The sequence below is a fragment of the Nicotiana sylvestris genome, chromosome 6 (assembly GCF_000393655.2).
Source record: "Nicotiana sylvestris chromosome 6, ASM39365v2, whole genome shotgun sequence".
In the NCBI taxonomy this organism is placed as follows: domain Eukaryota; kingdom Viridiplantae; phylum Streptophyta; class Magnoliopsida; order Solanales; family Solanaceae; genus Nicotiana; species Nicotiana sylvestris.
The window spans coordinates 6,013,736-6,025,352 of NC_091062.1; the positions used below are offsets into that span (position 1 = coordinate 6,013,736).

At 37.5% G+C, this 11,617-nt stretch overlaps 2 protein-coding genes across 2 annotated transcripts; one reads left to right on the plus strand and one right to left on the minus strand.

The window, feature by feature from the left end:
• Window positions 1–2,449: 2,449 nt before the first annotated feature.
• LOC104218899 (uncharacterized) lies at window positions 2,450–4,276 on the minus strand. Its single transcript, XM_009769497.2, has 3 exons — window positions 4,111–4,276; window positions 3,908–4,036; window positions 2,450–3,818 (listed from the first exon to the last, which is right to left on the minus strand). Exons 1-3 carry the CDS (start codon window positions 4,194–4,196, stop codon window positions 3,650–3,652), a joined length of 384 nt encoding a protein of 127 aa, XP_009767799.1. The 5' UTR covers window positions 4,197–4,276; the 3' UTR covers window positions 2,450–3,649.
• Window positions 4,277–5,399: 1,123 nt separating this feature from the next.
• LOC104218900 (uncharacterized) lies at window positions 5,400–10,250 on the plus strand. Its single transcript, XM_009769498.2, has 4 exons — window positions 5,400–6,390; window positions 8,775–8,939; window positions 9,047–9,098; window positions 9,919–10,250. Exons 1-4 carry the CDS (start codon window positions 6,125–6,127, stop codon window positions 10,006–10,008), a joined length of 573 nt encoding a protein of 190 aa, XP_009767800.1. The 5' UTR covers window positions 5,400–6,124; the 3' UTR covers window positions 10,009–10,250.
• The last annotated feature ends 1,367 nt before the right edge of the window (window positions 10,251–11,617 follow it).

Here is an 11,617-nt window from a genome sequence, read left to right on the forward strand (position 1 = left end):
TTATCTGCCTTGAAACACTTAAATTAATCCGAAAATATTCTCCCCATACTTGCATGCCTGGTTCCCCACTACTATATGTTTTGTCCTCTTTTTAATTCACTTGTTCCCCACTACTACATGTCTTTTATTTATTTAATTCTCTTATTCCCCACTACTGCATGTTTTGTGCCCCACTATATTAAACAATGCATTATTACCCACTACCATATGTCTTGTCCCCCCACTATGTATTAAACAATGTATTAATTCTCACTATCATATGTCTTGTCCCCCACTAGGTATTATTTTAATATTATTAATGCCTAGTGGACGAAGCACTCAAATTAATCATTTTTTAAGACTCATTTCCCATATTACCCCTGAAACTACTGAAATTACCATTCTACCCCCATCCCTTTTGATCTGTATTACAAACCATATCAGCTATAACTAATTCATCTAATCAATTATCTAATTAATAATTAAACTCTGAATAAACAAACTCGCCAAACAAACTCCTAATCGACAACGTTCATGAATTAACAACAGAGTCAGATTCATATCAGAACAAACTTAACGGAACAAGCGAGTAGATTTCAATCACTAAACTTGAGCATCAATCGAATTCAAAACAGTAGGAAAGTCGTCAAAACGCACACACACACAATTTTAACGAATATGCAGTAGGAATATCATGCGAAAATTTTATCAAAAATGAAACCACATATTAAAACGAAACCAAAGAAAAAGCAACAAAAATCCGTGAACGAACTATGGCTGACCTTTATGCTAACGATCCGACGTCGAACAATGTTGAACTTCCGATGAAACACAACTTCGTTCGCAACACTATTTCGACGCTTGACTAATAGATACGGACTCGAACGGAACCTCGACGTATTGCCTCGACGTATGACTGAGCATGACCTCGGATGGCTGGTGTTTGGAGATGGCCTGGGAGACGACTGTTTCAGGTCGTGGGGGAGCTGGGGTGGTAACGATGATGAGGCTGGTTGCTTTCGTCGCTGGCTTGGTGGTTCGTCGACAGACTGTGTGTGTGCGTGTGACGGAGCTGCTGGTCGTGAGGGTGTTGAAGACGAAGCTCAGGCGTGGTGGTTTGGAGAAGGACATGGTCATGGTGGAGCTGGACGTTGGGTTATAGTGGTTCGTCGACGGGAATGGAGGGGTGGGGCTGTTTGAGATGGTCGACGGACTGTGTGTGTGTGTTGAGCAGTGACTGTTGAAGAAGAAGAAGCAGTAGCCATGGAGGACTGGCTGGAGCTTGTTTTGGTGGCTCGTCGATGGTGGTCGTTGATGGATAAAGCTGGTTTGGCTGGAGGTGAACGACGGAGAAGATGAAGCAGAAGGAGGGGGCGTCTCTTTTTTTTTTAGGGTTTTTTTTTCTTTGTTGTTAGCTTGGGTTATGGGGAAGACCGGGTCGGTGGATTTTTGGGTTGGATAAGGGGTTATTTGGTTTGGGCCTGGTTGATTTAATTTAAAAGGTGGCCCAGTCCGATTTTCTTCTTATTTCCATTGCTTCTTTTTCTTCTTTTATTTTTCTTAAAATAAAACTAAAATTCTAAAAATCCTAAATTAGCCTATAGAACTAAATTAATTTATAAAAGTGCTAATTAACTCTTAATAACAATTAACACATAATTAAATAGCAATTACGATAAAATCACACAATTTGGACATTAAATGCTAAAAATGCAACGTACATTATTTTTATGATTTTTGTTTTTTGTAAAAACAAACTTGCTTAATTAAATCCTAAATTGTAAAATTAAATCCTAAATGTACATGCAACACATATTTTTTTGCATTTTTCTCATTTAAAATAGAAAATAGACAAAAATACATATAAATTACAAACAACACAAAAACCATTTTATTTTGAATTTTTTGGGAGTAGTTCTCATAGGGCAAAATCACGTGCTCACAGTAACGATACTATTCTGCGCTTTAATACCTTAACGGGGTGGGAAGGGTAGATATGGAGATGATGACCGATGTGCTAATATCAAGTGCAACCCCTCTTTTTTGAGGAGTGATTGTTGGGTATTGCATTGAAGTGATCCATATTAATCGTAAACCTAGGACCCCCTCCCCTTATTTGCTTTCATCTCTTCTCGTGAAACCATTCAAATCTTTTTTCCATAAATCTCTGTCCTCTCTACTTACCTTCAAAAGTTTTCAACCTAATTGCAATGTTGTATGCAAGTCCTTATTTGAGCCTTGATTGTTTACTTCTAAAGTCACAATTGTAACATGGCCGGGACCACACTAGTGGATCTTGAGGGGTGCCTAACACCTTCCCCTCGAGATAATTTTTAGCCCTTACCCGAACTCTGGTTTTTTCCAACTCAAACATTTCTTAAAGTGTCCTAATGCACTATAATCATTAGGTGGCGACTCTTCAAAATTTCAAAACCCAATTCTCGAAAGGGAATAGAGTTGTCCTCCCAATGTCGTATACCCGATTTCGACCCGTAGAAAAAAGGGGCGTTGACATGCATAACTTCAACAAAGGATTTGGCATCCTCAAGTAGTCCGTTTTGGTAAAGGCACTTGATCATAGAGTTATAAGCTGACAGTGAAGGCTGAAGAGAAAGGCTTGCCATCTTGTCCATGCAAAGAAGAGCAGAATCAAGTTTTCCTCCTAAACATAAAGCAATCATGTATATATTGAAAGCAACATTGGCCAGAGATAAGTTTCTTGCCACAATTTCTCCCAAGAGATGATCAATATCAGATATGATATTTGTAGTAACTTTTTGACTGGTAGTGCTAGGGATGTTAGAAAGGTTAATACCACAACCATTTTTGGCAATTGCCCGCAAAAAGGTGCATGCTAGAGTAATCTCTGACCCTCTTGGATGATTGTTGACCAAGGTAAAAAACAAAACATGGTCAGGAACCAATCCATTATCCAACATCTTATTGTACAAGACATCTACTTCTGCTAATCGATTCTCTTTATAAAGCGCAGCAATTAAAGCAGTATAAGAGTGCACACTAGGAGAAACGTTGCACTGAATCATGTTATTTAACAGCATCAATGCACAATCAACTTTATGATCCTTGCAATACTTGCCAATCATGATTTGGTAACTTACTGCATCAGGTTCTAATCCAAATTCAACCATTACATCAAACACATAGAGTGCTTCATCTAAGAACCCCCGATGGCACAAGCCATCCACTAACCTATTGTAACAACTAAAACTTAGTGATACTCCAGCATCATCAACACTACAAAAACATCAAACCCATCCAAGATGCTATATTGGCCACAAAATCCCTTAATAAGCGCATTGCATGTGCTACTACAAGGCCTCAATTTCATATCCAATAGTTTATCAAAAAGCAATTTTGCTTCCTCTAATTTACCCAAATTACAATAACAAATGGCCATTGAGTTCAATAAAGACTGGTCTTTCCGTTCAATACCTCTCTTCAAAATGCAATATACATAAATATCCTCAGCCATTTGGGTTTCACCAGTGCCACGAGTTGTCGAATGAGAAAACTGTAGTGTGTGTGCAGTTCAAAGTTTGATGGGCCCATGTTTCATACACAGTTGCAGCTGAAACGAAACTGAAAAGACAATAATAACCTCGTGTGGGCTTCCGTCATCATTCTCTCCCTCAGTATCAGGACTCGCCTCTTAGGTTGAAGCAGCAGTCCTAACAACGACTCGATGCTCCAGTGACCTGGTTTTCTTTGCCGCAGGACGGTCAACAGCTGCCCTGTTTTTCCTCTTCTTACTCGTGTCGGGCTCCAAGGCCCCTGCTTCGCCACCAAGGGCGACCTTATCTGCATATTCTCGCCAACACCTGCACCAGCGCAGTAACCGAAAGACGCTTTCGCTAAGGGCTCAGAAAGAAACACAAAACACAAAGCATAGGCGGTAAGGGAACCTCACCATGATTCTTGCCCACCCAACACTTCTTGGCCATGCCCGTCCAAGACCGAACGCAATATGGGAACTTCTCGTTCAACCGCCCGATCCATCCTAACAAATCTAGAACCGCCTCCGGGTGCCAAGCGACGGCTGCAGGAAGCACAAAGAGATTATTATTTCGAAAGGAAGAATAGTTGAAAAGCAGCTAAGGGAAAATTGCTTACGTCGGGTATTCCACCTCTCCTGAGAGTGCATCCTCTGGGCCGGGATGATATCTGAGGTCCTTACTCGAATAAACCTGCTCATCCATCTTAGTTTTAATTGCTAAGATTAAATTACTTATTTGATATAAACGTTGGGTACAAAAAATTATCTACTATACACGGGTCCTCAAAAAGTCCATCTATTTAAGCTTTGTTTAACAATAATCTTTTAAATTAGATAATGAAAAGGTTCTTGATGGCCTTCCATATTTGTGGGTGGGGATGTAGTTTTTCTTGGCTCAAGTGGACATTTAAAAAAAACAAACTTTTATAAAGGAGTGGAGTTGTGGGCAAGCAAAGCATGCTTCCTTTGAACATTACTCTTGCCATGGCTTAAAAGGCAACATGGTCCTACTATTTTAAAATTTTAATTCTTGTCTCCACCCAAATATAATATTATATCTCAAAACATCTCTGATGTAGTGTCATAAAACCACTTTATTTTATTTATACCATAAAGTTAGTTTCCGTTAGGAGCAGTCACATATTATATTGAATTTTAAGCTAATCCCAAGATGTTATTTTTTTTGATAATTTTTTTGTATATGCATAATGAGGAATAATACTTACAAATTTTTATATGTTTCACAATTAAACTCTATTTTTACTAGTGATTAATCATTAACATTTTCAACGACGGAGGACAAATACTATGACAAAATAATATTACGAATAAATTTTTTTATCGAAATAAAACCACCATAAACGACATTAATTCAGCTAGTTTTAACTCCATTTTTCTTTTGTTATTAAGGGAACAATTCATCTCTAGAGATCACAACTCAAATTATAATATCACAAGTTCAATTTGATAATCAAAAGTGACTACAATTCAATTAGATCTTTCTTACTTTCTTGCTAACTATGTAAAAACAACCTCCCCTGCCCCTTTACCATATGTTGCTAGATAAAGATTATTTTGTAAAATAAAAGAAGAAAAAAGCCTATCGTAATAAATAACAATTTAACTTGATATGGATTTTTTTTCCTTTTAGCGAGCATGTGCGGTATATTAAAAACTTATATATTTTATTAATTATTATTTTTGTGAGCGGATAAAAATTACATATATTTCGTATTAAGGATGAAGTGGGGTCTCGGCACGAAACATAAGGTGAAACCCCCAAAAAAATAAAAATATGGAAAAGTGATTTCTATTACTGCAATAAACTTAAACTAAACATTTTAAATTTTTCTTAATAAGGGAACTATATATTAAGAAGTTTTCAATCAAAAACATTCTACCTAACGTACAAGAAACGAATCTGGCATTACCCCAACTGTCAATCTCTTCACTACTCTCAACTTACATGCGCAGATCTCTTTCTCTCTCTCTCTCTACAAACCAAAAAAAGCCCAATCGAAGTCTCTTAAAAACCATTTATTGTCTTCTTTTCTTGTCATTAGTAACAACACTTGTTGTGCTTATATGCATTAATTGTTCATTGATTACTCTAATGTGAAAAAACCTTTGGGTTTTTACGTTTTGGGTATTCGAGAATTCAACCTAAAGAGTTCTCTTTTTTCTGGTAGTGATGGGGTTTCTTGATTTATAGTTATAATCTTGCTATTTTATGAATTGGGTTGTCAAAAAGTTTTGATTTTTGATTTGGGTTTGTGAGAATTTTGTATTCTTGATATGGGTTTTAGAGATTGGACCATTTAGTTAAGTCTTGTGTGAATCTTGATTCAAGTGGGGGCATGTAGGGTATAGTTGAATGAGCTGCAATTTGGTAACTGGTGGGAGATACAGTTACTTTTTATTGTTATATAGTTGGCATTTTTTGATTCTTTACAAGTGAATTGAGGTTGGATTTTTGTTAGGTTTTATAGAAAATTTAGAGATTTTTTTGCTGGGAGCTGGTTTGTTTGATTGGCTTTTTCAGCTTTTAACTGACTTATGAGATAACTTGAAGGAGTTACAGAAAAGTGAAATTTGTTGATTTTTTTTGGTATAGAACAATTTTGTGTTAATATGTCTGGTGGAACACCAGTTGGTGGTGGTGGATATGTGAGGCAAAGGCTAAGTCAAGGGTATGGTTCGAGTGGCGATGATCTTGAGGATGATGCTTGTTCTAGGTTCGTTTCGCAATCACAGTCAATTCCAATTCCCAGGACAAGGACATGGACTGAGATCTTAGAGAATTTTCTTTGGATTGCTTCTGCATTATTCATTGTATACTATGGTGATTGGCATCATAATTTGATTTTCCTTTTGTGGCATGATGGTCGAATTAGGAGGTAAGCCTACGAGTTCAATTTCTCCTTTGACTTAGATTACTTTAGAGTAAACTATTTGTTATTCATATACCGTCAATCCTCTCTATAAAAGCCTCGTTAGTTCCGAACATTTTTTTGGCTGCTATAGCGAAGTTTTGTTATAGAGAACATGTATTATAACATAACATGGAAATTGGTTCTAAAGAAAACCTGGTCGTTATAGCGAAGTGTTGTTATAAAAGATGACTGTTATAGAGAAGTTTGACTGCATAAATGTTTTGCTCACCTAAAAGGGAAAGAGGGGAAAAAGAGAATAATAAGTAAATAAACATGGAATGATTGGTTATTCTTTGAAGAGAAAAAAAAACATCTAATCTCAGTTCCAAACAAGTATTAGTAAAAATGGTGTAGTTTAATTGTTGTCTACATAGTATATACTACTGCCTCAATTGTTGGCATATTGCTCATCTTTGATGTTTTAGTTAACTCACATGATGTGAATAGATGTAGCTAATGTTTTGGCTACTGTGCTTCTTGAATTGGATTGGTTGTTTTTACACGTTAGAGACACTCCAATTATTAGATGTCAGAAATGTCTAGGTACACTTTTAATTTTTAGTCATATTTTCATTTGTTTTGCATCTTCTTTTCTCTTGATAATTGGTCCTTTGGATTGGCTGCATCGGACTCTTTCACTGAGTTGAAAATGCACCTGCCTTGAATACCAATTTTCTCCTTGCGTTTAGGTAGTAACCTTCGAAACCTCTTCTTTTGCTTCATTACATTCAGTGATGGGGAAACACTGCATTAAGTGTGTCGTTAGCAAGAGTGTGCACGCAATGGTAAGATAATTTGAAATATACCATACAACAATAACAACAACAACAACATACCCAGTAAAATTCCACTAGTGGGGTCTGGGGAGAGTAGAGTGTACGCAGACCTTACCCCTACCCCGAAGAGGGTAGAGAGGCTGTTTCCGGGAGACTCTCCGCACAACAGGAGAGACAATAATATCAGAAAAGAAATAAAAGAAAAGGCATGTAACAACAAAAGCCAGAAAGAAAATAACAATAACACAAAACTAAGAAAACAACAATGTGAACACAACACAGACCGCTAACAAACCTAAACAAAACTCTATCAGACTACCCAGTAAAAAAAGGGAAGAACTCTCGACTACCCCTAGCTCGACCTCCACATGTTCCTATCAAGAGCCATGTCCTCGAAAATCTGAAGCCGCCCCGTGTCCTGCCTGATCACCTCGCCCCAATTTTTCTTAGGCCGCCCTCTGCCTCTTCTTGTACCTGCCAAAGTCAACCGCTCACACCTCCTAACCGGTGCATCTAGGCTTCTCCTCCGCACGTGTCCAAACCATCTAAGTTGTGCTTCCCGCATCTTGTCGTCCACGGGAGCCACGCCCACCCTCTCCCGAATATCTTCATTCCTAATCTTATCTAGCCTAGTGTGTCCACACATCCATCTCAACATCCTCATTTATGCTACTTTCATCTTCTGGATATGTGAATTCTTGACTGGCCAACACTCAGCTCCATACAACATAGCCGGTCTAACCACAACTCTATAGAACTTACCTTTGAGTTTCGGTGGCGCATTTTTGTCACACAGGACTCCAGACGCTAACCTCCATTTCATCCACCCCACCCCAATACGGTGCGTAACATCCCCGTCGATCTCCCCATCTCCCTGGATAATTGACCCTAAGTACTTAAAACTTTCTCTCTTGAGGATGACCTGTGAGTCAAGCCTGACTTCCACTTCCGCTTCCCCCGTCATGTCGCTGAACTTATATTCCACATATTCCGTCTTAATCCTACTCAACTTGAAACCTTTAGACTCCAGGGCCTGCTTCCATACTTCCAATCTCTCGTTAACGCCGCCTCGCGTCTCATCAATTAGAACTATATCATCAGCGAACAACATACGTCATGACACCTCTCCTTGGATATGGTGTGTAAGTGCGTCCATCTTCTAATTCACTCTAGATCGAAGAAATAAAATAGCATATGTGTAGGAATACACGGAAAAATATAGCATATATGAAGTTTGGAAATTTTTCGTATTCATATATAGAGCTTGCCAAATGCCTAATTAGTTTCTTCAAACCACTAATGCTATTGGACCATGTAAATTTCACTTCTGTTTAAGGATCATTTTTGGAATAATGGATACCAAAATATACAGATATCCATGCTGTTCTTTCACATAAGCATCCTTTTATAACTTAGCAAACTGCAGCTGTTAGCCTGTTAGTAAGATGCATGAGATATCTAGGAATTACTAAAGCTGCTTGACCTTTTCACCGATAATGCTTCGAGAAAACTTGCACATTTTGGCCATAGATTGGGAGCTTTATTCATCGATTCTTCACATTTTTGTTGCAGAATACCACTATACATTGGGATGTTTGGTGTTGGTTTGAATGTTATGTTTTTCTTATATACAAGTATGTTGGCTTTGGGCGTCCGGAAGTCATATGAGAAGTGGGAGATTTCCAGTACAGCTGCCCTTCCCTTCATCACTGTGCTTGGGCTCCTATCTTTCCTATTGTAAGTGATATAATGATCGCATGAATTATTTGTGCATCCAAATAGTAATACACAGATATAGTTTGAAACTTCTAGATCAAATGAGATTTACGAGTCGTTTGTTTCAGGTTCTGTTATGCTCTGTGGCCTATTTGGAGCTTGTTGACCCTTCCTCTTGTGGTATGACCTGAACTTGGCTAAACGTTATTTATTTCCGTTAATTATTGTTGTCCCTTTATTTATGTTTAACCAGTATACAGTTGACCAACTTCAAATCACTTTTGTTTTCAATGAATCATGTAAGAGAACCAAGTAACAATTGCCTACCAAAGGCAGAAACGAAAAATGTTTATTCAACATATCATTCAAGCAATGTTATTAAAAGTCATTGCTTCGTTGCTTAAAACGACGAAGCGTTGCAAATCGAGAGATTATGGCTTCATAGGTGAAGCCATGTACTTTAGAGAAGTTTGTGCTTCAAATAATGGTGCACGTTCAACAAGAATCAGAAACTTCTTTGAATTTCAGTTTTAAGGATGGTTTTAAAGAGTTGGATTAATCTCGGCATTATTGTATAGTAGATGCTAAAATTAGTTATTTTAATAGAAATTCAATTATTGCCTTTTTCATTTATTTTTCTGATTCTTAGAATGTTGGCACTGTCTTCTTGATGTATGTGGTTGTTATTGTTCCATTGCCTCCTTTTCATCTCCTTGTGCCGAGGGTTTTTCGGAAACAACCTTTCTACCTCCCGGGGTAGGGGTAAGGTCTGCGTACACACTACATGTTGTTGTAACATTGTTAGATATTTTTTAATTTCTGTAAATTGTGCTCTTCACTTCTCGCTTTAAAGCCCCTAGACCTTGTTGCATTTTTGTGCTTTTCGCTTTTAAAATCACTGCATTTTAGATTATTACCTCTTCCTTTCCATCTCTTGTCTGTCTTAGCAGTTTCTCACTTCTGATTGAACATTATTTGCCTTGACTTCAATGTTTTGCAGTTCACTCTATTCATGGCTTGCATGGTTATACTTCCATATTTGGTTCTCGGGACATTCAAGCCACAAACTGATTTGCTTCGTACAGATTAGATTCGTTGGGTTAACAAGGACAGAATTTACGTCTCACTGACTTAGCTGAAGGTGCATATAGCCGAAGGTGTATACGGGTAACGAATCATTCGTATCCATTGCAGTAGTTCAAAGTTTCTTTTTGAACGATTAGTTTTGATTGAAGTAAATATTTGTAAGTTTTGATAGTGTTTCGAAAGTGCATTGGATTCTATAATATTTTGCAACATACATGCTGAAGAAAGAGTAAATTGTTTCTCTCATGAACTATGTCATGACTCACACTTTTTGGTGATAACAAATGGTGTCCTAGCCGGTTTGCACGCACTACAACTATTCTATTGGACATGCTACCTTGCAGCATTACAGGTACCGATAACTCTATCCATCAAGGCTTAGGCAGATGGAAAAAATCACTTATCTTTGTCGAGATTTGAACCTCAATTTTCCAAGTTTGAATTCGCTTTATTGACTGTTAGGCCACATCCCTGGGTGCCCTCGTCATTAGGGTTGTTCAAAATCGAATCTTAATCGTTAAGCGAATCGCAAAATTGACTTATTGGCTTTGGTATTAGGTTATCGGGGTAATGGTTGGTGAATGGATTGAGAGTTTATAATTAATGGCTTAACGGTTTGGGGGCGGATCGCTCAATTTTATTATCGGATAAACCGTTAACCCGTTAAGACTTTTTGTATTTATACTTTTACCCCCGTTAAGCTAAAGGTGGTTGATATGACCAAACTCGTTGCCCAAATACTACACCCGCTCCAGCTTTGAATGAATTTGATTGGGGTTCAGCTTCTATTTTTTAGTGTTACTCAGTTAGTTCAGTTTACAATACAAAGGGCTTCATTTATTTCATCCAGAATCATCGCAAAGACAAAGCAAAGTCAAGAAGTTTTAGCTACTATTTTGTTTGGATTCTATAAATGCTCAACTAGAGGGAGGCGAGCATCGAGCAGATGTGATACACTCCAAGTTTTCCCTTTATCACTAATTCTCTACTTTTTTTATTGTCTATTTGATTTAGCTGATAAACCGTTCGCTAATCGATAATCCGCTACCAAACAGTCCGATGTCTTATTGGTTGGCTAGCGGATTACTACACAATCGATAACCGATAAGTCAAACCATTAAGCGTAAATATCCGTCTGATTCGCCCCGTAAGCACCCCTACTCGTCATGACTTTTCACTTGGATACATAGAAAGGAATACACCCATAATATCAAGTTCTGTGAAACCAAAACCTTATATTAGCATTTGCTCTTATTCTAATGAAATTTGTTAAGTTGGCTAGAATCGACCCTAAAAGGAGCTCCACCACTTTCCTTAAATGGAAACCTACAGCATTTCATCTATTGAATTCCAGAAGTGCTTGACTTGCAATAAAGATTGAAGCAGTCTCTGGTACCTTGAGCTCAATGATTTCTTTTTAAATGGTAGTATCATAATAATAGCACAATGGGGGTTATGTATATTGAATGTTCAAACTGGTTAATAGAAGTCTTGAACTAATATATTATGACTTTAAATTTTGGATTGAATGCTCTCATTCATATATTAATATAGCGCAATCAGAACATCAAAAAAATTCCACAAAATCAACATATATTAATACACTTGAAAAA